The sequence below is a fragment of the Babylonia areolata genome, chromosome 11 (assembly GCF_041734735.1).
Source record: "Babylonia areolata isolate BAREFJ2019XMU chromosome 11, ASM4173473v1, whole genome shotgun sequence".
Lineage (NCBI taxonomy): Eukaryota > Metazoa > Mollusca > Gastropoda > Neogastropoda > Buccinidae > Babylonia > Babylonia areolata.
The window spans coordinates 13,891,108-13,918,722 of record NC_134886.1 but is presented as its reverse complement, the minus strand read 5'-3'; the positions used below and the strand labels follow the sequence as shown (position 1 = coordinate 13,918,722).

At 42.0% G+C, this 27,615-nt stretch overlaps 1 protein-coding gene across 2 annotated transcripts in view; it reads left to right on the top strand.

Annotated features, from left to right (window-relative positions):
- LOC143287554 (uncharacterized) overlaps nt 1-26,927 on the top strand; it is a 70,400-nt gene extending 43,473 nt beyond the window's left edge. Inside the window, exons 20-31 of one of the 2 annotated variants that reach the window (XM_076595638.1) lie at nt 3,810-4,076; nt 4,636-4,876; nt 5,429-5,648; nt 8,855-13,408; nt 15,481-15,822; nt 16,481-16,664; nt 17,996-18,207; nt 19,550-19,839; nt 20,806-20,947; nt 23,791-23,899; nt 24,472-24,635; nt 25,764-26,927. In XM_076595638.1, coding sequence (XP_076451753.1) covers nt 3,810-4,076; nt 4,636-4,876; nt 5,429-5,648; nt 8,855-13,408; nt 15,481-15,822; nt 16,481-16,664; nt 17,996-18,207; nt 19,550-19,839; nt 20,806-20,947; nt 23,791-23,899; nt 24,472-24,635; nt 25,764-26,039 — 7,001 coding nt within the window. In that variant the 3' untranslated portion in view covers nt 26,040-26,927. The remainder of the gene's footprint in view (nt 1-3,809; nt 4,077-4,635; nt 4,877-5,428; nt 5,649-8,854; nt 13,409-15,480; nt 15,823-16,480; nt 16,665-17,995; nt 18,208-19,549; nt 19,840-20,805; nt 20,948-23,790; nt 23,900-24,471; nt 24,636-25,763) is intronic. The other variant, XM_076595639.1, reaches the window with a different exon arrangement.
- The last annotated feature ends 688 nt before the right edge of the window (nt 26,928-27,615 follow it).

Below are 27,615 nucleotides of genomic sequence, written 5' to 3'. Positions count from 1 at the left end.
ATTCAAACTATGGAAAGAAATATCGCACTGGTAAATATTTATGGTCCGAATAGGGATAATCCTCAGTTTTATGTAGAATTAAGTAATAAGATTAAAGAACTGGAATCCGAAATAATAGTAATTGGAGGGGACTGGAATCTAGTTTTGAATCCACCATTAGATTACAGTAATTACAAACATGTTAACAATCCTAAGGCACAAACAGAAGTTATTAAATTGACAGGTGATCTAGAACTGGTAGATATATGGCGGGAAATAAACCCAGAAATACATAGATTTACATGGAGAAGATTAAATCCACTGCAGCAAGCTAGATTAGACTTTTTCTTAATATCCGAAAATTCACTAGCTAATGTAAAAGATGTAGACATTTTGTTCGGATATAGGAGTGATCATTCTTTTATTTCAATAAAGTTTGAGTTTAGAAAAGATACTCGGTCAAGGAATTTTTGGAAATTCAACTCATCACTTTTAAAAGATAAAGAATATGTAGATATGATAAATAATACAATTGAAAACATAAAAGAACAGTATGCTGCACTAGTATATAATAGATCAGAAATATGTAATATTCCCATAGAACATTTACAATTTACCATATCGGATCAGTTATTCTTAGATACCTTGATAATGGAAATAAGGAAAAAATCAATAGAGTATAGTTCTAGAAAGAAGAAAAAGGACACACAAACAGAAAAGCAACTTGAAGAAGAAATTACAAGCTTAGAAAGTAAAAGTTGTAAATCTGAGGAAGATTTACAGCAAATACAATAGAAGAAGAATAGTTTAATTACACTAAGAAAAACTAAAATACAAGGAATATTGTTAAGAAGCAAAGCTAGATGGGCAGCGGAAGGAGAAAAGGTATCAAAATATTTTTGTAACCTTGAAAAGAGACATTATGTTAGCAAACAAATGTTTAAACTAGTATCTAAGAATGGTAGAAATTTAGATAAGATAGAAGATATGCTGCAAGAAACGAAAGAGTATTACAACAAATTGTATGAGGAGCAGGAAGTAAAAGACATTAAGTTAGAAAAGTACGTTAATAATTCGCCTAAACTAACAGAGACAGAAGCCAACTCGATAGAAGGTAAATTAACTTTGAATGAGGCATCACTAGCACTAAAAAATATGAAAAATGGTAAAAGCCCAGGAACAGATGGAATGACAGTTGATTTCTTCAAATTTTTCTGGAAACAGATAGGTGGTATTGTTGTACGATCTTTAAATGAAGGGTTTAAAAAAAAAGAGATGTCCATTACACAGAGAGAAGGTATCATAATTTGCCTACCAAAAGGAGATAAACCCAGAGAATATCTTAAAAACTGGCGTCCAATATCTCTGTTAAACGTAACTTATAAAATTGGCTCCACCTGCATCGCAAATAGAATGAAAACAGTCTTGGATAAACTTATTAATGAAGATCAAACGGGTTTTGTATCTGGCAGATATATAGGAGATAATCTAAGGCTTATTTATGATATAATCTATTACTTGAAGGAAAAAAATCTACCAGGACTATTAGTTTCAATAGACTTTGAAAAGGCTTTTGATTCAGTTAGTTGGAAATATATGCATAAAGTTTTAAAACATTTGGGTTTTGGTGAGGATATTCGTAGATGGGTAAAAGCGTTCTACACCAATATGAAATCCTCAATAGTAGTTAATGGTAAAGTATCTACAAGTATACAGATTGAACGAGGCTGTAGACAGGGAGACCCACTCTCGCCATATTTGTTTATTTTGTGCGCAGAGATAATGGCTTGCAAAATTCGTCAAAATACAAACATAAAAGGTATTAAGATATCAGAGGTAGAATTTAAGATTAGCCAGTTTGCTGATGATACGTCTTACTTTTTAGAGGGTGACAAAAAATCATATGGAGAACTGTTCAAAGAACTAGAAGATTTTGAAACAGTCTCAGGACTCAAATTAAATCACGAAAAAACATGCAATGTATGGCTGGGAAATAAGCGTAATTGTGATACAGTTTATTTATCAAATTTGAAAATGAATTGGAATCCACCACAGTTTAAAATCCTTGGGCTCTGGTTTACTAATGATTTAAGTAATATGATAGATTTAAATATAACTGATAAGTTCAATGAAACAAAAAAACTGTTTAACGTGTGGATAAAAAGACCAATTACACCTCTAGGAAGAGTAGCTGTCCTTAAGTCGATTATCTTGTCAAAATTAATTTACTTATGGATTATGCTTCCAAATCCACCAGATAACAGTATTCAAGAATTGCAAAAAATGTGTTTTAATTTTGTATGGGATAAAAAGAAGGACAAAGTTAAAAGATCAGTGGCAGTGCACAGTGTACAAAACGGAGGTATAAATATTCCACATATTCTATCATTTATAAAAGCTTTAAAACTCACATGGTTGAAAAAATGCTACAATATGTCGTATCGTCCAAAATGGAAAATTATATTATCAAAAGAATGTCCAGAAGTTGAAATGTTACAAGAATATGGCCCAGTAGTTCTTACAGTTGGAAGACGTATAATAAACCCCTTTTGGAAAGATGTGTTTCGTAGCTACACAGAATTTTATGACAAAACTGATATACATGTTGAGCAAGATATCCTGATGGAACCTTTGTTTTTCAATAACAAATTTAAGATTGATGGTAAAGTCTTGTATTTTGAAGACTGGGTCAGAAAAGATGTTTATTATGTGAGAGACATTGTGAAAGGGAATGGACATTTTTTCAATATTCAAGAAATCCAAGATAAAATTGAAAATCGAGTCCCAATGTTAGAATTCTTTGGTTGTGTTAATTCAGTTAAAAGTTTTTTAAGAGAAAAAAACATAACATTTGAAAACAATGATCACAATGGAATCAGCTTTAATAAAGCATACACTACAATGATAAAGGCACCAAGAGGAACGAAATGTTTCTACGAAATAATAATTGGAAAACCAGAAAATCCAAATGCCTGTAAAAATTGGGACTTGATTTTTGAAAACAAGCTTGATTGGAAAAACATTTTTTTCAATACAAAAAAAATCCATGAAATAAGGTTGAAATGGTTCCAGATGAAAATTAATTACCATATTCTTGTGACAAATTCGGTTTTGATGAAGATGGGAATACTCCCACATAACATGTGTAATTTTTGTAAGGATGAAAGAGATACAATTCTGCATTATTTATGGGAATGTAACCATGTACAACATTTTTGGAAGGAGTTTGTGAGATATTTAAAAGAAATGTGTTTACATTGTGATAGACTTAACCTGAATGACACACTGGTGCTTTTTGGACATAACAAAATGAAAACTGATGAATGTTTCTCATATATCTTATTGACAGCTAAATTCTATATATACAAATGTAGAATCAACAAAGTAAAACCAACATTACAAATGTTCAAAAAGGACCTCAAACAGGCATATGAAATAGACAAGTATGCCTTTAACATAACTATGGAATATAACAAGTTTGTGGAAAAATGGGCACTTTATAATTGTTTGATACAAGATTAAGCTTTTCAATGATACCTTGGAACTTTGACATTGAACATATATTGTTTTGCTGTTATAGATTTGTCAGTACTTAGAACTTAATTATATGCCTACCCTATACTTTCTAATGCACAAAACATATAAATTCTGTATCTGTAAACCTTTGTCTGAATAAAAAATGTTGAAAAAAAAAAAAAATAAAATAAAAATAAAAATAAATAAAAATAAAAATGTTTTGGTCTGACTCATTTTCATGTTTAAAAAAGATAACATGCACAGAAAAGAAAACAGTCTCACAGTTGTTGTTTTTTTCCTGTTTCATCTTTAAGGTTCGCTGACCAACTCGAAAAAAGAAATCAGCTTGAAAGGTTCGGTCAGCTTAAGCCCAAAGCTAGCATTCACCATCTCTCTCGGGACTTTCATGTCTGTGAGCGGGAAATTGGCTACCAAAGTGGGGATAACTCCCTTCTTCTTTCTCACTACGCCAACGAAGCAGCTTGTCTCCCTTGCTGGCAAGGGAGACTACCGCCGAGGTCGTTCTCTCCGAGCAGACGTCAAGGTGGCGACGCAATGGACGAGGCCAATTTCATTGAAGTGTTAGTCACTGGTGTGTGTGTGCGTGTGTGTGTGTGTGAGATAGGAATGGATGGTTGAATGACGGTTACAAAATCTAGGTACTCGCGTTTCGACCTAAAATCTTGGATTAACCCCTTGAGTGACACTGACAAATATGCTGGTCAGTGAAGGCTGTCATCTCACTGTGATGAAACTGAGCTTGCAGGTCAGGATATCATCCATCATTCTTGATTAGAATTTCTTTATCTTCGGAATGTGTTCAGCAAAGTCAGTGAAACCAAAGTACACAAAAGTTGTAAGTGCAATGTGGATTGATGCCACACTATTCTCATCTCACCATGGTTCGGCAGTGAAGGGGTTAGTCTGATACATTAATTAAGCAATTTTAGACATCATTTATGAGTTACTTTAGTGCACGATTTCATAATTACTGACTATGGTTTACTTTAATCCCATTGACTTATAAACATCGACTCATAACGTTTTATTTAGCATCTCATGGGGGCGTATTACATGGGTATACTTGTGTGAGTATTTTATCTTCAGTTCATTGACATATGTCCGTCACTGGAATTTTAGATGCCCTGGCGAGAGCTCCTACCGGGAACCAAGTCCACTACAGGTTTGACGCAGAGTTCAAGTCATCAAAGGCTGTCATCTCTATCGATGCACGTGTAGATGCCAAACATGGTCAACTGCTGCTTACGCGTGTGTCCGTCACGCATGACATCCCTGCCCTGTTGTCACGGGATACCATTTCCGTGGTGACCAAGCTCGCAAAGCGGACCGAAGCAAACTACTTTAACGGCCACTTGCTGTCGTGAGTCAACTGTTCATCATCGGTAACATGTATTGATGAGTCAAGGGAATAGTTATTCATTATTATCGATGATTTCCTGTTTGGTTGGTTGTTTAGTGGTTGGTTTGCTTATTGATGGATTAACAGATTCATTACTGGGTTTGCTTGGTCTGGGTTTATTTACACTTTATTTCATTTCATTGTTCTTACAGATTGATAATAATAATATGATATATATACACACTAAAATGTGATCAGCAAACCATACCCCCCGTAACCCCCACAACACAATGAATATATACATTCAAACATATATATGTACATACCACACACACACACACACACACACACACACACACACACACACGCCCCCCGCCCCCCACACACCTCCACCCCACCCCACCCCTCCGACACACACACACACACACACACACACACACACACACACAACTAAATTCATTTTAGTGGATAGATACACTCGCTTATCCGTACAAAAGACGACCGTAAATGTGCAAACATTAATTCGACTTTTGAAAAACCACAAAACATGTATTGATGTTTTCACTTTCACAGGTCATTGAAATCCAAAGCATATTCCCAGTACAACTTGCAAGTTAAGCTCATGGCGGAACTCCAACCGACGAACAGCCGCATCAAAGTCTACTATGCATACGGCGCTGATCCCGCGGCCTCTGACAGCTACGTTGCTCTGACGTCAAAGATGCGACATGACGTGAAGAGTGTCGGAAATGTGATTCTGGCTATTGTTGCAACAGCTGAAATTCCGTCAGAGGTAAGTGAGAAAAGAGGAAAAGAAGCGAATTGAACACAGTTGTCTCCGCTGGAGTCGTTGACTCATCGGGTACGTTGACACATTTCTTTGGCCCCGGCCAGCAGTCTTTTGATCACTGTAAGATTTCCTCGCTTTACTCCACCTCATGTAAGTGGAATCCTCGTGCCTCTGTAGTTTTCCCCCAGACAGGACAACACTGACGCCACCCCCCTGGCTGAAACAGCAATGTTGCGAAAAATTGCCAAGTCAAGAGCGTAGAAGGGGGAAAAAAATCCCTCTGGCTGCTTTGAACTACTTAAAAGTTCGACAAAGTTTGCGGTTCCAAACATCAGTTCTCACCAACACACACACACACACACACACACACACACAAACAAACAAACAAACAAAAACGCGCGCGCGCGCACACACACACACACACACACACACACACACACACATCATCATCATCATCATCATCATCATCATCATCATCTCTCTCTCTCTCTGTATATCGGGTGTCCCCAAAAAGTGAGCCGCTTTTTGACAAGTATTTTCTCAGTGACAGAGAAACCGAATTCATTGAACATTTTCACACAGTAACCTTAGGGTATCATCAATAAGTCTGCAAAATATCTAAAAGTTCAAACGCAAATTATGCGAGTATTGTCAAATTCAAAACAGCATATAAAAAAAATCCAGTATCAGAGCTGTGCAATGTGACCTTCATCATGTTCATGCCAGTTGCCAGGTGTTGGCATCTGTCAATCAGTGTCAGTCTAAAAATAGCCTGTCTTGGTGTCAAGTCTCTAGGTCCTTTTTCATATGCTGAGAATCAGAGAGAGAGAGAGATTCAGTTTCAGCATGAAGGAGGCGTCAGCTTGACGCATGTGGACTGAACCATAATTCACCTTCGCCTCACCACATCTGCTCAAAAAAACAAAAGGAAGAAAAACGAAACGGATGCCTGAAGTACGCATAAATCTACCGCATTGGTGAGGCCTTCAGAGCCTGCCATAGATGTGAATAGAACGTTTACCTGAAATGAAACCATACACAGACCCCACCCTCCACACACACACGCACACACACACACACATCCGCATTCACAAACATACACACTCAGGCTGACGCAAGCACGCAAAGGAAGTGGTAAACCATGTCCATTTATTTACGAGTAAAACTCCCCTCTTTCTACTGCATGCCGAAAGCAAGGGGCAACATAATGCTGTGCACTAGTGCAAGCACTGCATAAAGCTGAAAAATAAACAGAAAGGACCAGTGAACTAATGTCTTCCGAATATAATGGCAGGGGGTGCTGGGTTTTAGCGGGGGCAAAACACCACCACACATACACACGCGCGCGCGCGAAAAGAAAAAGATGTAAATGATATGCATTCCCAAAACCAAACTTGGAACTGTCACAGCCTACGTGCACTGAGGTCCAGAAATTAAATAAACCAATAGGCCACATGTTAACCAAAAGACAAATCTAATAACCAAATGATGTTTTACATGTAGGTATATGTACCAGTACAACGCAGAGACAGACATTGGGAAATATATCACTTCCTTACTGGAAAAAAAAAAGTAACTAGCTGGTAGTCTTACTTAAAAAAAAAAAAAAAAAAGTGTGCCTTTCCATACCCTGGTTAAATCAACTTTCTGCAAGATAAGATCAGCTAATTCCAGGGGAGCTACTTATCCGTTTTACAGCTTAGTCTTTTGTGAAGGACTATAACTCTCAAACTAGGAGGCAAAATTGCACTGGTTCTTAGTGCTGCAGCCTTGTGGACTAGTTGGCCTTTGGGAACCATCCCAACGCCGACTGTCCTAAAACCCTCTTGGCCGAGAGAGTGGGGATGTAACTTGGGCAAGACACTCTCCACTATAATGAAATTCTAGCCCAAATAGTCGGAACAGCAGTTGCCTCCTCTGCTGTTCTGATGGTCATAGTTGGACACGACTGACTATCATATATATATATATATATACTTATCCGTACTGAAATGGTGCAGGCATATTGTTCACTTCGCCAAGAAGAATATTGTACTTTAGAATCGCGCTGGCACGAATACCGGTAATTTGATTTGATGTTTTGTTTAAACACATTTGTGATTGGTTTGTTTTGTTTCAAACAGTTTGTTTTTCATAACCATTGAGCCCCCGCGCAGACCCAAAATAAATCATGCTGCTGAGGCTCCACTACTTAAAATCAGTACATATGTGATATGAATCCAGGGCATTTGTACAACAAAAGGGTTAACAAGCTGTAAACGAAATGGGTCAAGTTCGCATTTTAAATATTAACAAACGCACCCTCCCCTCTCACCCTCTTTCTTTCTCAATCTGTATGTGCGCGCGCGCTCGTGTGTGTGTGTGTGCGTGCGTGCGCGTGTGTATGTGTGCGTGCGCACGCGCGCGCGTGTGTGTGGGTGGGGAGGCGGTGTTTAAAATAAAATAGATCTAGTGACTGACCCAGGAAGTATCAAAGAAAGCACAACATAACACAGGATAACCATACTATTCAGCGGGCCGATCATATTTAATTATTTTGGTCATACAAAACCATCTCAATATTTATTTTGGCCATAGCTAAAATAAAGCAAAGTTAAACTCCAACAAAGCATAGATTTTCTTAACCACAATATCGTTCCAACATGTCATTTGACAGTGACTCATGTTTGCATCTTCACGCGCAGGGAAACACGCACACATACGCGCGCATGCACACACACACACCAACGCATGTGCGCACGCGCGCGCGCGCGCGCACACACACACACACACACACACACACACACACAGTTGTTTCACTCCATCTTATAATGTAATATTATCTTACCCAAATGCTTTTTCTTTTTACGTAATAACTGATGTGTGCGTGGTGATCAGTGAAGGGTGTGCCACTTGTTTGTTTTTCACGTTGAAATTTGCTGACGGGTATTTTCATTGAGCCAAAAGAGAATTTTCTGTTTTTATTGAAGCAGACAATAATTTTGAATAGAAATGAATGTTTAGAAACGTGTTGTTGGCTGCTGTTTTGTTTTATTTTATGTCACAGACTTTTTCTGAGAGTTTACTGTTTGTTTTTCCTTCTGGATCCTTTTGTGTGAATACCGCAAAATATATTAAGAAGAAAAAGCGGATTGTCAGCTTAAAATTCGCAAGTCTGTAAACTGAATGGTGGATGTCAACACATTAATTTCTGACTGTATGATCCGCAGAACGTTAACGTGGAGCTGAAGGCAAGCCACAGCCACAGTGTGAAAGGCCTGGAATCCAAAATATCCATCGACTTCGGAGACAGCCAACAAACCAAGACCCACCTCATCCTGATCAACAAGAGTACCGACCGGCTTATCATCGTTGGTAGAGCTGCACTCTTCCTTCCGCTCACACCAGACAGGATTCGCCGAAGTAGGCGGAAAAGTCGATCAGGAAAAACATCACCTGACTACCAGCTACAAATCAAAGCCACCGAAAACGATAATGACTATGGAATAACTACAGGTGCATATACAGGAAAAAAGAAAAGGGCCTTTATCGCCAATCTAAGCATTAAAAAGCCAGTTTTACTTCGCCGCGTGCAGATGTATTGCAAGGGCAACCCGTACTCCAAGACCTACCAAGAATTCGAAGCAGAATTTGTGCACACCATGCACCCGCTGCTTGCTGATGTGATGGAACTGGTCATGACAAAGGAGTGGGCTCAACTCGATCTGGTGAAGCCCCTTCGGTTGTTGGTTTCTGTGAACGGGGCAGGGATACTCCTTACTGATAACGACCACACTCAACAGTCAGCTGGTTATTATGACTCAAACACTGGGTACAAGACAGCGTATGACGAGGTGAAAGTGAATGGCCTGTATTCTGAATTTGAAAATAAGGAAAACACACAAGAGGACGATGAAACACAAGAAAAAATAAATATCAAAGGTGGGGTTGATGTAAAATCTACGTTTGTAGATTTGGTATCAGGCTCATGGCAGTTTGCTCATACATATGCTGGATCATGGCACAAGACTGGTATCAAGCTTGCCAATGGCGGCGATAGCTATGAATATGAAATCTCAATCAAAGACAACGTGGCAAAATGGCTGGAAAATAGTGGTGGTAAAGCGAGCGTAAGAACACCAGGGAAAGCAATCACCACCGAATGGTCACACGAATATGATGGATCTAAATTTACATCAACGTATTTAACGTCTTGGAGTAAACGTCGGCAAATCGTGATCAACCTGACAGGACGCCTGGCGAGAACTAACCAATCTGAAGCTGTCTTTGGGGACATCATGCTGAAGACGCCATGGAAACCAGTGAAGGATTTGCGTGTATCCGCTGCCCATGACACTGATTCCGGGTTATTCCGTTCCAAGTCCACCTTTCGTCTGAACGGGCTGATCAGAGCTTCCCACCAAATCACTTTCCTCCACACCTCCATGTTCACTGACACCGGCGTCATGGTGGTCACCCCGTGGACCAAGAAGGTGACCGGCAGTGTGGTTGTTCAGCACGGGTTCTACCCACTGACCACCACTGCCGAGTTCAAGTGGAGCTCCAGACACCACCTGTCTGTGACAGCATCGGCGGACCTGGAAGCGTGGGATGATGCGGTGATGTCTCTAAATATCAAAACGACAGTGTACAGTATAAAAAGGTTATCTGCTGATATAACTAATAAAATGTATGGAGAAAATCTTGTGTCCGAAATAAAAGCACTTTATGGCGGTAGCAGTTTCAGTGTAGAAAATGTTTTGAGAAGACACGACTTTGGGAAACTGAGATTGCGAATGCTCTCTCCGTTTGACCCGTTCCGTGTGGTGGACACAGGGTATCAGTTTAATGGGAGTCTGAAGAATCTTTCAGCTCATGCTGACTTCAGAATCTATCCGCTCGTAAAGAAAATTGAAGGCTCTCTTGTTTGGGTTTATGATACAATATTTTCAGGGAAATTCCGGTTGGACATTCCCCTGAAAGAATTTCCATTCACCCAAATTACTACAACCAGTGAACTGAAGGACGCATACAGACATTCTTCTATAATTCTTAAGTATCACCCATCTGAGGTGTATGCATTCAACGCAAAATATGCTATAAAATCACTCGACGAAATGATAATATCCATTAAAACGCCACATAGATCTTTTGATAACATGGTGCTGCATTTTCGGCAGGAGATCATTGGTACCTCCAAGGATTTTTCTGTGAAGATGTCATTACCACAAGAGCAGAAAGTTGTTGCTATTGGCCAAATTAACATGGAAAGGCAGATTCGCGGGACATTGTCATTAATTTCAACCTTTTCTGGATTTAAAGACTGTAGGGCAGCATTTATTTATTCATTTCAAGGAACTGAGTTGTCATTTGCAGGAAATCTCACAACAGAGATAAGATCAGTTCAAAGCCGTATTGTTTTGTTATATGAAAACGACACTGGCATGCTCACTCCAGCAGTCTTGTCGGATTTCAGCAGCGTCGAAGGATTAATTAAGACTATGAATCGCCTGCCGTCATTACAGAAATGTGAACTTTATCTCCAGACGGCAAGCACGAGTCCACTGTCAGCCACGAAGAGTGAAGATTTGAAGCTGCTGATGCGGTATAATCAACACGAACGCCGTATCAGTAGCACATTTGAACTTGATTTGGCACTGACAGAAGAAACCAAGCTGTTTTCAAACTTCTCTCAAAATCGCACAGAAGCCTTTTTTGCTATCACTGCTAGGTATGGACACGGTTACTTAGTTTCAAGTAACACAACCGTTTCAAAAGAGGAGTCAGAAATGGTGCCAAGGCATACAGATTACCCAATCAGAACTCCACAGCTGGTTGAAACCACCGCTGTTCAGAAAGGAAATCTGACGTTGAAGAGACTAACATCCAGTATTTTTGGTGCTGTTGATGGCATTACTTTTGACATTGAAGTACATGCTCCTCTCCCGTATAATCAAATTATTTTCCACACAAACTTTCAGCGACCACGAAGGGAGTTCAGTGAATTATCTGCCAATAATGAAAATCAAAACGAGAACAGATCAGCACGAGAGTCACCACTCAAAGCGCGTGTTGTTGGACTGGTAAATCATTCTGAAACAAAACATGGAGCATATTTCAGTATTTCACACGAGACTCAATCAGACGTGTTTGAAACAGAAATTGAAATAAAAACAGCTCTGCAAGAAGCTGACAATTTGTCTTTCCACTTTCTCAGCCATGGTTTGCCTGTCAATTTCTCTGGAAGTACTCAGTTTAGAGTGAATGAAAAACAGATTTTCAAAACTTTTGTCAAGCACATGCAGAATGAGCATGAGGTTCGTTCAGTTGCTGTTTGGCAAAATGGCAACATCGATAACATGACCCTGGTGTTTTTCTGTGACACGTTTGAAAATGAACTGACAGTGGATGTGTCTGCCCACTACAATGATACGATTGACATTAACGGAAGATACGCCGATGACTTCAGTGGTGAGGACACAAGAAAGATTATTATTGATTTAAGAATAAATTCGTCGAAATCAGGAACGATCAGCTCATCTACAAATATTACTTTTAGTGAAAGTGAATCTTCTGATATATTTTGCATGGTGACGAATTCCACTGCTTGGGATAACCACGCAAATGTGGTTTTTCTCATGAACAAACAGGACCACATGCAGTTTTCAGGACGACTTGAGTATCCAAGTAACATAAAAGTTTTCCCACAAAACAGTACAGAAATTATCTTTACGTACAAGGGAGATCCAAACAATTTTACATCCTCCATCTTTCTTAATCATTCAAATCTTAACCCAGTTGACATGAAAGTTAGAGTGAATTATGTATCGGTACTTGATATGGAAACTGGCATAATTCTAAAAAGCTCAGTGCCATATGCTAACGACTTGAATCTTGCAATAAAAAGTAGTGGCAACGTGCAAGGTGACTATCGTGCCTTGATGATGCTTGGGTGGGCGCCATACAAACAGATCTCACTGGACGTGAAGCACAAGCATCTGCCAAGTCTTCTTGGACGAACACGCCAGACAGACATAGCTGTTGTCACACCTTTCTTGCAATTCCAGAACGGTTTTTTAACGATCAGACACAGCAGAATTCTGACCAAAATCGATAACTCAGTATGTGCCAAAGTAAACGGCCAGCCTATTCTGGACATTGGGGTTTCATCCAGCGATCTCTCTGCTCTTGGTGTCCGGCAGCCACTTCTATCTTTGTTCCAGAGAAACGCTGTTGTGTCAGAGAAACCCTTTCATCGCATGAACATTTTTGTCCAGTGGAACTTATCAAACCCCAACAGCAAACTTCACATACTTACAGAATACAAAACCTCTCACGAGGCAGACGAAGCACGAGTTAAACATATAACGATAAAAGTAACCCACCCTTGGAAAACATTATCTGCAATATATTTGTCAAAAAAATCACCAGTCGAAATTTCCGGGGAAGGTGTGTTGATTTGGGATAAAATTCCAACAGCGGACAATAAAGTCCACTACCGCTACTCCTTATACAACAAGCTAACATCATCGGGTCGTACTTACGAAGGGCACTGTGGGCTGGGAACTCCATTCCGATCAGCTGCAGCAAACGGATCATGGGTTGAAAGTATCGTTGGACAGGCTGAATCTGGTTCTGACGGGTTCAAGTTCCATTCAGCGGAGGGTGCTTTCTTCTGGGATGCTGACACAGATAGGCAGAAGCAGCTGGTCGTGACTACCATGCTGACATCCGGAGACACGAGCAGTGCTGACATAGCGGTTACCATTCCGGTCCTGTCACAGGTTGGTACCCAGATTCACTCTGTTATTGAGGAATGTTTTTTCTATCCACTCCCCTTCCAATCCAGTCTTTTCTAGTCTTATACTTGTCTTCTTTTCCCATGATATTTGTGTTAAATGCGATCGTCTTCACCGTAGTCAATACCAGGCAATTCCAGTGATTTAAACGAAAACTTAATTAAAAATGAAATAAGATGATTCTTCCCAAAAAATAAGAAAAACTATTGACTAGTTTCTCAAATATGCAGTGAACATTTTTTTTTTCGAGAAGTATGTGCCATAACCCGGTGTTCGGTTGTCTGTGTGTGTGTGTGTGTCCGTGGTAAACTTTAACATTGACATTTTCTCTGCAACTACTTTGTCAGTTGACACCAAATTTGGCATAAAAATAGGAAAAATTCAGTTCTTTCCAGTCATCTTGTTTAAAACAATATTGCGCCTCTGGGATGGGCACACAAAAATAAAGAATGAAGCCTAATTATACGCAAACTGCATTTACTGTTATATTTATATTTTTTGTATTCTCTAAACTTGGCACTTTGATCTGATATTCTGACCCAACAGCTAGAGCAGTCATTATTATCATTTTTTGTTCAAACAGGAACTTCTTTTGCTAAGCATGGAAGTTTTATTTATTTTGCAAACGTTTTGGTGCAGATAGTAAAAAAGGGAAATTACTCTGTAATGCTAGGGGGAGTTAATTTGCTTTAAACTGATCTTTCTCATCTTAAACATTACATTTTGAAACAAGAGAGGCAAGGCCTTCAAGACTCACTTATGATGCACTTTTTAAAAAACATCCAAGCTTTTTATGTATTGAGCATAATTTCAAAATGTAATGTTTAAGATGAGAAAGATCAGTTTAAAGCAAACTAAGTCCCCCAGCAGAGTAATTTCCCTTGTTTTACTGCCTGCAGCAAAACGTTTGCAATAAACAAAACTTTCATGCTTAGCAAAAGAAGTTCCTGTTTGAACAAAAAATGAAAATAATGACAGATCTTTTGTTGAGTCAATATCAGATCAAAGTGCCAAGTTTAGAGAATATAAAAAATATAAATATAACAGTAAATGCATTATAATCAATACATGAAAAGCTTGGATTTTTTTAAAAAGTGTATCACAAGTGAGTCTTGAAGGCTCTGCCTCTCTTGTTCTATATGCTTTTTGCATTTGACGAAATGTTATACTATTTTTACTCACTTGTGCTATTAATCGTATGACAGGGTGCGATGAGAGTTAGGATTTCTTGAATCATAATGATTTGGTAGTATCGTCAGGCTGGAATCACAGACTTTATGGCAGTTGACATGCGTTTAAGTAATACTTGCATGGTCGACAACAACGATGACGACAAAGACGATAACAATTACCTACTCATATTTCCTTCTTGTCTTCCCTTCTCTCCCCCCTCCCTCCCTCCCCCCTTTGTCTCTCTCTCTCTCCCTCTTCCCCCCCTCTCTCTCTCTCCCTGTCTCTCTGCCTCTCCCTCTCTCACCCCCCCTCTCATTCTCTCTCGTTCTTTATGTAATTCCCACAGTTGGGCGAAGTCTGGATGCACATACTGACCTATCACTGTCATTTAGATTCATCTTGTTTTGCATCATGTCTTGTATCAGCCTGTGTGCCATGTGATATTATGCAAAGGCTATATTTCGAGAGGTCCAAAGGACACACACACACACACACACACACATATACATTCTGCTTCCCACGTCCCATTCATTATACTCTGATCCCCTCTCGGTTCTAGTGAGAAGTAGAATCGCTTGCAAAAAGACACCGCACTCTACTACCCTCCAGGTTTTATTCTCATTTCTCACCTTCCCCCAGACATAGCGAGCACGAGCTGAATCTGTCTCACTGCCAACACGTTTGATAACATCAAACTTTTGCGATCTTGACTGTCCTGCACACACACACACACACACACACACAAGAGAGATTCAACGAAGAAAAAAAGACAAAGAAGATAAACAAACAAACAAGTAAGAAACCCTGACAAACTGAAGATCGGAACAAATTCCAGTTCACGCTGTCTCTCAGAAGTAATACTTTCTTTGTCTGTCCGCACACAGACCATTCGCCTAAAGACCGACCTCGACCTGAAGACCAAGGATACCATCTGGAACTCTACCACGTCGCTCAGCTATTCACAGGACCCGTCGAAGACCTTGACCCTCTCCACGGCACTACTGCAGTTCACAGGTCCAGAGGACGGAAGACGGAACTACACAATGACCACAGTCCTCACCCAACCGTCTTCTTTAGTGGACCTCGGCCTGACCTCTCATGTCTTCAGCTCCAAGTCCGAACTGTCCACGTCGGTCACTGGGTGGTTTTTAACCACACACAGAACTGTAGAGAAGGTAGTTCTGGCTGGGGTTTTCCGTCGTTTGAGAAGAACTCTGGAATTTAAGGTGAGGATTGTTGGATACAATTTGAAGAATGAGAGTCAGAGAGAGAGAGAGAAAGGGGTTAGGGTGGGGGAGAGGCCTAATACTGACACTAAACTTATTCAGTCAGGCCTTGGCCCATAAGGAGTTGTATGAAGAATATTGATAATTTTACTACTATTAATAATATCCATGTATAACATGTGACCTTTGTTATATACTGATTCTGCGACATGAATTAAAACATCGAGAAGAAATAAAGAGATAGATCATTCGTGATCTTGGATGATTACGAATGTGTGTTTCCTTGCATGTTTGATCTCTATGTGTTTTATTCAGCTCATTTATTGATTTGTTTCCAAGATTTCCTGGATATTTCAAGTATTTTTGGAAACCAGTGTAAAAAAAAAAAGAAAAAAAAAAAAACCCACCAAGAACAAGAACGCGAACAACAAGAACAACAACAGCAATAATTATAATGATATTATTAAGAGTAACAAGATGACGGAGAAGGTAGCGAAAAAGAAGAAGAAAAAGATTATTTTGATACATTTCTTGTTCCGGTGTCGGATTTTTATTCACAGAAACGTTCGAAACATTTTCTTACAAAGAGCAGACAAAAACGCCAACACCCTCTCACATTTACTCGTATTTTTTCTTATCAAATGATTGGTGTCGTCAGATGGAAACACCGACGAGAACTTCATCGATAACTGCTGCACTGACCAACACCAAATCGTGCGAACTGAAAGTGGAGGGCGTGTCTGTGGGAGCAGAGAATTCACACGGGAGCAAAACACTTGGTTTCCATGTGTCTGTGGATCCGTTCCGCCGATCTTTCCTGATCAAAGTTCATCATGATGCAGGTATTGATCGGAGGGGAGTGGGGTGGGGGGTGATGAATTGAAGCGATTAACGAATGGATTAATGTATTTCAATGAATGAATGAATGTGTTTTTTTACTGCGGGTAACAGAGTGAACAAACAATGGTGTGTTTTTTTCGTTCAAGCTTCGAAAGAATCGGAACAAATAACAGAGAGAGGGAGGGAGAGGGGAGTGACAAAGATGAGAGAGAAAAAGAGAAGGGGGGGGGGAGATAGGGTTGCAGCGATAACACTTTCAGATTTTTTAACCATCATCGATTGGTGTATGATTGCCATACAAGTCGATGAAAAGCATAATACAGAATGCGGGGGCACAGTTATATATTTTGCATCCAGCTTTTCGTCCCGAATGTGTTCATGATCGACCGTTTACATCAACAGTCTCACACAGGGTGCTGTTGGGGAGTTGTTCCATACTTAATTTGGAATCTGTCAGTGCTGCTTTCTGTCTACCAAACTGTTCAACATATTTCTGGGACGCACCATGACTGACATGCTTGAAGATCATGTCAGCACTGTCAGCACTGGAGGAAGCACCATCACGAACTTTCGCTTCGCAGACGACATCGACGGCTTGGCAGGTAGTGAGCAAGACCTCGCCCATCTTCTGACATGTGGCATGGAGATCAGCGCCGAAAAGACCAAGTAGATGGCCAGCCACACCACCCACCATCACTGCTGATAGAACTGTCCCGTGACAGAAGCTGGGAACTGTTCAACAGTTCTCTTACCTGGGATCCATCATCAACAATGAAGAATCCAAACCAGAAATCAAGGGTAGCAAAGACAACATGAGCACTGCCCGAAACCAATATGGAAGGACAGCAACATCTCCATGAAACACAAGATCATTCTCCTGCATGTACTGGTATATTCCATCATTCTGTATGCATAAGAGATATCGACCCTCATGGCGAATTTAGAATTCAAGCCATGGAAATGAGATGCTGCCGCAAGATATTTAACATCAGATACATTCATCAAATAACCAATGAACAAGTGCGCCAGAACATCAAGAAGTACATTGCACCTTATGTAGATCTGCTGGCATCAGTTAGGAAAAGACTGCTACGCTGTAATGGCCACGTAACAAGATCCAATGACTCTTCCTCTTTCTATCTCTCTCTGACTCTCTTTCTCAGTAACACGCACGCGCGCGCGCACACACACACACACACACACACACACACACACACACACACACACACTTCAAAATAAATCTGTTTCAACACGCAACAGAGACGGAAAAACAACAGTAAAAACGGATACAAACTGAGACGTGTGTTTGATCAAACTAAACATTGGTCAGCAGAATCACCCAGCACCTACGTGGCAGTGGAAGCATGGTATGTCAACAACTCTGCCATCCGGGCGGAAGTGTACAGGCCTCACGTGACAGGAAGTGTGACGGACAGCGCCTTCTCTGTGCGTCTCAACACCTCCACTTTGCTCCACATGCATCTGTCATGGCGTCCTGGACTGTTGCAAGATCTGCGAGCACGTTTGAAACCTTTCATTTTTGAAGTGTGTGTGTGTGTGTGTGTGTGTGTGTGTGTGTGTGTGTGTGTGTGCTTTTGTACTTGCTTGCATATCACCACCACTACCACCACGGTTGTTACATGGATGTCGATGAAAATAGACATGATGATAATTAGGGTAATGTTCATAACTATCAGCATAAACACCATCAGTGTTATCATCACCATTACGGACATCATAAAAACGAAACAAGAAAAGGTTCACCAACAACTTAATTACCACCTCATTATTCTCCCCAGGCTCGAGCACTGACCTGTAGAAGTAATTTACTTTCGAACAGAACAAGCATGCTTTGCAAGCAGCACATGTTCTCTGTCTTTCCCAGTTTCACATGGTTGTACCTGATCCTAACTCCCACTCTCCTGATACCACTTAACCTGAAGTTATTATTCCTTTTACCCTTGCATGTGGAAACTCCATCACAGCGAAAATTTGTAATGATATTGCAACAGGTTTTCAAGACATGAAGACTTTTGTTTTTATTTTTATATCTTACCCTCTGCGGGGACACCTTCAGTCAACGGTGCGGAGCCCAGGACCCCAAATCGTATACATACATACATCACACACACACGCACACACACACACACACACACACACACACACACATATATATATATATATATATATATATATATATATATATATATATAGTTCACACACTCTTCGTGTCCTGGGCTCCGCTCCATGCAGAAAGCACTGAGGTAAATACCAAGACTGGTAAAATATAAAAATATCAACGACAGTAGGCTCTTCACGTCTTTAAAACTTGTATTTTTAAAAAGCAGCAAATTCTCGCTGTAAAAACAGCTTCCTCGGGCAAGGGCACAGAAATGAAAGCCAGGTAAAACTGGGCAGGTGATTTTTCCTGACTTTTACTTACTTACTTGGTTGAGTCCGTTTTAAGTCCGGCCCACTTCCCCACCGCCTACCCCAACTCCCACTACCCCTTCACTCCAGCTGCCCCCACCACCCTCAAAGGTAATGGGAGTGATGAAATGTGTGCGGGTAGGGGGTGGCTGTGTGTGGAGTGTGAGTTGAATTCTGAAATTGTTTTGCATGCAGCATGTTTTTACCTGCCCAGTTTTACCTGATTTTATCTGACTTTTACTCACTGGTTGCTATTTGACGAGCCTGTAAAGCTTTTATTTCTTTGCCCTTGCCTGAAGAAGCTGGTTTTACAGCGAAAATTTGATGCATTTTAAAAATACAAGTTTTAAAGACATGCAGAGCCTACTTTTGTTGATATATATATATATATATGTGTGTGTGTGTGTGTGTGTGAAAGTTGAATAAAACTCATAGACCACATAATGTTCTCCCACAGGCTCTCTCACGCCGAACACTAACCCAGTTAAGCGAACACCACACGCAAGCGACAAAGACCTTGATGCAAACTTCAGGCATCATCTACGACCAGCTATCCCTGAAGTGGGACGCCGTGAGGAACCAGTTCGCAGAAGACCAACCCGCCTTGGAGCTGCTGCTGACAGAGGTAGCTCTGCTGCTCGAGCTGAAGAACAACGTATCGAAGAAACTTGACGTGGTGCTCACAGGCAATAAAGACATCACGGAAATGTTAACTCAGATCTTGGAAGAAGCCAGTGAAGTTGTAAGGTAAAGCTGAGTATAAAAACATTTTTCCCTATTTTCCCACTAATGAAAAAGTATTTAATGTTTCAGTTTTAGTCATTGTGTGTTCTTGACGCTTCGTGCAGTGTATGTTGTGAGCTGCTCCTATTATTAAAGCAGATGTGGTGTGGCGTTTATTGAACAGTCTGGACGCTTCAACATTTCTTTGAAACTGACACTGAAACCCAATGATATTTTCATGCCGAGGTTGCTGTTTTTTCGTCCGTCCTTCTGTTCATGTGTGGCATATTTGGACTGAAGGGCTCTGTCCAGTCTCCAGTCAATGCTGGCTGTGTTTCGCGTTTCTGCTGTCGTTGTTGTTGTGTATACATGTAAAATGAAGGGTGTATGAATGGACCAGCAGCTTCCCTTTCATTTGTTTCTGTTTGTTGATACGCAAACTGCGCATATTCTCGGTCAGAGGCCAAACTCAGCGCTTTACAAAGACTGAGTTCTACGTGCGTTATGTGCTAACACCATACACAACTTCGGTTTATCATTTCATCCGAAAGACGTTTTAGGGGTGAACTATCTGGGTTTATTTCTTTGTACACTCTATGTGACAGGTTTCCTTCATGCAATTCGATAGCGAAAATTCTCGTCGCAATGTTCTTGCCTCCATATGTTTAATTAATATGTTTAATTAAAACGAAACAAACATCCACATATCAAATTAAATCTGCCTTTGTGTTGCAGTAGCTGGAGAGAGGTGTTTCCGAATAGCAATCTCTCTCACTCTCTCTCTCTCTCTCTCTCTCTCTCTCTCTCTCTCTGTATCTGCTCCCTCCCACCCCCCTCTCTTTCTCTCTCACTCTCATGCCAATCCGCATCCATTACCATCGCTATAATAACATATACTCCTTAGAGTTATAAAATTATCAAAAATAATAGAAAGAAGAGAGAAAATGATAAATAGAAATCTTTCTCGATTTGTGCCCACAAACGTTGCAGGAACAGCATTCTGTACAGTACTTCTAGCCAGGCCTATCTGAGGGCCACAGAGCTGAGCGTACAGTGGCTGGACACACTGAAACATTCGGAGATCGCTTATTTCTACAGAGACCTTCTGGATCACATGCCTTTGGCAATAGCAGTGAGTAGGCTGTGTGTTGTGTGTCTTCTTTTCATTCTTCTCTTCGTACCGCCCGCACGCATGCACACGCACACACAAACAGGTGTGCGTGCTCACACACCGACAGACAAATAGACACACACACACACACACACAAAATAATCACCATCTTCTTCTTGCTTTTATTATGATTGTTATTACTATTATTATCATTAAAACGAAATTGAAGTGAAAGCTGAATTCCAGGCGAAGCTTCAGGACAAACTTGAAGACCCCAGTTGCCCCACAGACCCCTCTCCAGAAGCACTATGGGCACAGCTGAAATCAGCCATCCTGCAGTCCTCTGAAGAAGTCCTAGGGTTCTCGTCGAAAAAGAACAAGGACTGGTTTGACGAAAACAACCAGGAGATCCAAGAATTGCTGGCGAAGAAGAGATCAGCCCACCAGGCTCACCTTGCACAACCGTCTTGTCCGGTGAAGAAAGCAACCTTCCGGCTCATATGCAGCAACCTCCAGCGCAAGCTTCGTGAGATTCAAAATGGGTGGTGGACCAACCTGGCAGAGAGGGCTCAGCTTTGTGCAGACACTGGTGACTACCGGGGCTTATACGAAGCCTTGATGGCGGTGTACGGTCCCTCATACCAGGTCCAGAGTCCTTTGCGCAGCGCAGACGGCCAGGCGCTCTTCACAGACAAGACGTCGATCCTGAACAGGTGGTCGGAACATTTCCAGGCCCTCTTCAGCGCCAACCGCACGGTTCAAGACTCGGCAATTCTCCGCATCCCACAACAGCCAGTGAAATTACAACTGGACGAGCTACCAACCCTAGAAGAGACTGTCAAGGCCATTGAACAGCTGAAATGTGGCAAGGCAGCAGGGGTTGACGGAATTCCGCCGGAGGCGTGGAAGAATGGAGGCCCAGCACTACACTCCAAACTCCACAACCTCTTTGTCTGCTGCTGGGAGCAAGGCAAACTACCACAGGACCTCCGTGACGCAGTCATCATCACCCTGTATAAAAACAAGGGAGAAAAGTCGGACTGCTCCAACTACAGGGGGATAACTCTGCTCTCCATCGCAGGCAAGATCCTCGCCAGAGTCCTCCTAAATCGGCTGGTGCCTACTATCGCCGAAGAACATCTCCCAGAGAGTCAGTGTGGCTTTAGAGCCAACAGAGGCACCACTGACATGGTCTTCGTTCTCAGACAGCTACAAGAAAAATGTCGGGAACAGAACAAAGGACTGTATGCGACATTCGTCGATCTCACGAAAGCTTTCGACACCGTGAGCAGAAAAGGTCTGTGGGAGATCATGAAACGTCTAGGATGACCCCCAAAATTCCTCAGCATGGTCATCCAACTACATGAGGAACAGCGTGGACAGGTCAGACACAGCAACGACCTTTCGGAGCCCTTCCCAATTGGAAATGGAGTGAAACAAGGTTGTGTCCTCGCGCCGACCCTCTTCACGATCTTCTTCAGCATGATGCTCCAACAGGCCACTGAAGATCTTGGCGACGACGACGGTATCTTCATCAGATACCGCACTGATGGCAGCCTATTCAACCTGAGGCGGCTACAGGCCCACACCAAGACACTGGAGCAACTCATCAGAGAGCTTCTGTTTGCCGACGATGCTGCCCTCGTCGCCCATACAGAAGCGGCCCTGCAGCGTATAACGTCCTGCTTCGCAGAGGCTGCGCAGCTCTTCGGCCTAGAAGTCAGTCTGAAAAAGACGGAAGTTCTCCACCAGCCTGCCCCACAGGAAGAATTCCACGCTCCTCACATCAACATCGGTGAGACAGAGCTGAAGTCGGTCCACCAGTTCAGCTACCTAGGCTGCACCATCTCGTCTGACGCCAAGATCGACAAGGAGATCGACAACAGACTTGCAAAGGCAAACAGCGCATTCGGCAGGCTGTACAAGAGAGTGTGGAACAACAAACACCTGAAGAAAGACACAAAGATCAGCGTGTACAGAGCTGTTGTACTGCCCACCTTGTTGTATGGCTCCGAAACCTGGGTCACCTACCGGCACCACATACGACTGCTTGATCGCTTCCACCAGCGCTGCCTTCGCACCATCCTCAGCATCCACTGGAGTGACTACATCACAAATGTCGAGGTCCTGGAGCAGGCAAAGACTATCAGCATCGAGGCAGTGCTGCTAAAGACCCAGCTACGTTGGGCAGGGCACGTGTCCAGGATGGAGGACCACCGCCTGCCCAAGATCGCGCTGTATGGCGAACTGTCCACTGGCCACCGTGACAGAGGAGCACCCAAGAAGAGATACAAAGACTCCTTGAAGAAAGCTCTCGGTGCCTGTCACATTGACCATCGCCAGTGGTCCGCAGTAGCCGCTGATCGAGAGACCTGGCGACGCACCATCCACCAAGCTGTCTCCTCCTTCGAAAACAACCGCAGGGCCAGCCTTGAGGACAAACGCAGAAGGAGGAAGAACCACGACGCTGCAGCCGCGAACCCAGACCAGACTTTCCCTTGCAACCGCTGCGGCCGACTCTGCTTTTCCCGCATTGGCCTTGTCAGCCATGAGCGTGCCTGCATCAGACGTGGACAACGCCCTTCCTAGATCTTCGTCAGCGAAGCCAGGCCATGATGATCATTAATAGCAGCAGTAGTAGTAGCAGCAGTGGTGGCATACACACAAGCATAAACCTTAACACAGTCACGCATGCATGCACACATACACGGATAATTCAGACGCCAGAGAGAGAGATTTATCACACAAACACATTCGCGCGCTCGCACGCGCGCGCGCACAAGCAGACAGACAGAATGTTCCCATTCTTCGAAGCTTTCTCTTTAAATTTTATTTTATTTTATTTTATTTTATCTTTAATCCAGATGGCCCAACAGCAAAGCTTGGAAAAATTGCAGGAGATTCTCTACTACGCTGACATGTACTTGCTGCTTGTCAGGACCCGTATGGAAGGATTGACAAACGTCATTTATTGTAAGTGTTCATTGTAGTATTGCTTAAGTATTGGAGATCTTTTTTTTTTTTTTTTAGATAGCACAATAATTGTGTTATTCGAGATGGTATGAGTATCTTTGTTTGATTGATTATGTGTATGAGTATTGTGGCTGCTAAAAATTGGTGGAGGTTAGTGGTGGTGGTAATGTACAGTGGGGATGGTAGAGAGCGTGCTTGTGTGAGTGTGTGCGTGTGTGTGTGAGAGAGAGAGAGAGTGTGTGTGTGTGCATGAGTGCACACATTTTCTCTCTCTCTCTCTCTCTCTCTCTCTCTCTCACTCTCTCTCTCTCACACACTCTGTGTGTGTGTGTGTGTGTGTGTGTGTGTGTGTAAAATAGTTGAAACAAAGTTGAATAATAAAATTCTACACTTTAAGGTATATTTCACTATGGGCTGGAAATCGTATATACGTGTGTTGTGCTTATACGAGTTGATAGACATGCATCAGTATGTGTGTGGGGGGAGGAGGGGGAGATGCAGTGAGTGGAGGTTGTATGTATTGTTGTTGTTGTTTTGCTTATTTATTTCTTGGTTGATTTGTTTTGTATCAGCTCTGACAGAAAACGACATGGACGCAGTCAGAGATGTGTCGGGACTGAGGTCACTGTGGGAAGCTGTGCAGATGATGGGTGCACGTGCAGAGCTATGGTTAGCTCCCTTGTCCAACACCACCTTCCTCACCATAGCCGGCCCAACTCGGGAGTTCTATCAGCAGGTAATATTACTTGTGTGTGTGTGTGTGTGTGTGCGCACGTGTGTGTCTGTTTGTCTGTACACGCGCACGTGTGTGTCTGTGTGTTTCTCTGTGTGTGCTAGCATGTGTGTATTTGTATATGGTGCGCGCATGTGTGTGTGTGTGTGTGTGTGTGTGTGTGTGTTCGTCCGTGTGGGTGTGCGTGTGATTGTATGTTTCTGTGAGTGTTCAAATGTACTTTTCATGTATATCCACCAACTTTCCCCGTGGTGACCTGTGACCCCATCCCAAAACGACTCTTACCCACCGACCCAACCCCTTTCCTGAAGCAGAATTATATGTACTCAGGGTCTGTTCCTAGCCTGCCAGAAAGAAAAACATCCGCCCCTGGCGCTGGCCGTGCTGGTGATGTATGACAGCATCAAACAACAGACTGACGCCCATGTTGTCTGCTATTAAGATATATTGAACAATTATTTTGAAACTTTTAAGTGTCCAGCTCAACACGGACGGTAAAAGTATTACTCAGTATTCATGTCTTCTTCTTCCTTAACTCGGTGCGCCGCACCAAAGTACTGTTCACCAGAGTCCTCCAGATTGTCAGGTGTGTGTCAAAGCATCCTCCTGGTCTGTCAGTTGTGTGTCAAAGCCTCCTGGTCTGTCAGGTGTGTGTCAAAGCCTCCTCCTGGTCTGTCAGGTGTGTGTCAAAGCCTCCTCCAGGTCTGTCAGGTGTGTGTCAAAGCCTCCTCCTGGTCTGTCAGGTGTGTGTCAAAGCCTCCTCCTGGTCTGTCAGGTGTGTGTCAAAGCATCCTCCTGGTCTGTCGGGTGTGTGTCAAAGCATCCTCCTGGTCTGTCAGGTGTGTGTCAAAGCCTCCTCCAGGTCTGTCAGGTGTGTGTCAAAGCCTCCTCCTGGTCTGTCAGGTTTGTGTCAAAGCCTCCTCCTGGTCTGTCAGGTGTGTGTCAAAGCCTCCTCCTGGTCTGTCAGGTTTGTGTGAAAGCCTCCTCCAGGTCTGTCAGGTGTGTGTCAAAGCCTCCTCCAGGTCTGTCAGGTTTGTGTCAAACCCTGGGTCTGCAAATGTTTTCCACGTCCATTCCGCAGTGTAGGTCCATCGTTTGTCAGTGCACATTGATGTATGTTTTCAATGTCAGGTGTATCATTACCTGGACCTCAACTCCCACCTGGAGGGCCGCCTGGAGAACATCGCCAGAAGCTTGAAAGATATTGTCTTGGCGGAGCTACGCTTCCACACGCGTCATTTCCGCTTCCTGCGACAGAGTGGCTTCACAGTGTGGCGGCCACACCACGGGATGATTCAAGCACAAGTCTGCCTTCCCTTCCCCGTGCAGTCTCTGTGGACATTGCCAGATTTTCCGCACGGATGGACCGGTTCCTATAACGAGTTGGAAAAACACAGCGTTCGATAGGACACAGACGGGGTTTTTTGATGTTATGTGAAACAACTTATAAGACTCATTTGACGTTTTTCATTGGCATGTAATACTGTTCAGATTTCTCACAAACATGTAGCATCAGACCGGTGCTGTGGTGTTGTTTTAGGTCGGTGAGGTATACGTCACATTCCTTTTACGATGCGCCGTTACCTTTGTTTGCTTTTTCTTCGTTGTTTATTTTTTGTCTGCTCGTTGTTTTTAAGCATATGTCTCGTGTATAGACTAGTCTGCAAGCTGTGTCGCCTCTATCAGGAAACTGAAACTCTTTTTGGCTGAAGTGTGGCAAATCCCAGCTCGTAGTGCCTGTTTGTATTTCATTGCATCCTGCACAATTTTGTTGGACATCAAAGACGTACCTGTATATCGGTTTGCTGATAACATTTCTTTCTCATTTTCTTGCACAGTTTTTCCTGATGTGGCGTTTCGTGATTTGTTACCTTACATGCTTTTGTTGTTGTTGATGGAATGTATCAAAATAGAACATTTACATGAAGATGATTGCGTATATAGGCCTATGCATGTGTGTATATGTATGTGTACACGTGCTTAATATTTTGTACGCATATTTCTTTGTCATAAAATGTTGTATGTACATGTAAATTAATGTATTTATGTATGTAGCACAACACATTGCATTGTATGTATTCGCGTTTGTATGTGCATGTGTGCGTATGCACAATGTAAGTTTGCATTTGAGCGTTAATTTCAGTTTTTATTGAATCAAAATACACATCATTTTTGAATGCTAGAATTGTGACTGGGTATAAAGCGAGTCTTATCAAATTAACAGTGAGAAATATTGTGCATTGATTATTGTGTGTTAAAAAGCTGATCCAATATTGAAAGAAATCATGCTGCTAAGATATCATGCTGTTGTTATTGCAAATATTGGTCGGAGAATCTGTTATCTCTGTCTGTCGGTTTGTCTGTCTGTCTGTCTTTACTGTTGTCTGTCTATTTATGTATTTTGTCTGACTGTCTGCCTATCTAACAAATTTTATGTTTTTATGAAACCATTTGTTTTGAGTGGTGCCAAATAGATAGTGAGTCCACCTAGGAATGGGAGCAATTCCATGCAGTGTACGCTTTGTGCAGGACCCTCGGCAGCAGAAAACTGTCCCTGACATAATTCCGTGGAAATGATACACAAACCACTTTGATGGAGTATCAAATATTCAGTGTCGTAGGCAACATGATCCCCTCCTTCTTTGCTACTCGTGCTGTCTACCTGTTACCACCATCTCCGTTTTTTTTTTCTAAAGCATCTTTGTTAATTAAGTGATATGTTCTTTCTATGCCCCCTTACCCCAGATTGGACGTATCAACTACTTCAGTGGAAAACAAACATGAAGAGGGGTGGTGCGTGGGCACTGGGCGGGAGCAAAAAATATCTACCATTGCTGATTCGATTTGGACAAGAAGGAAAAAAGTAACAGCGAGTGCCGACAATACACAGATTAAAACAAAAAAAGCAAATGAAGAATAAATCAGTTTCAGTTTCTCAAGGAGGCGCCACTTCCTTCGGACAAATCCAGTTACGCTACACCAC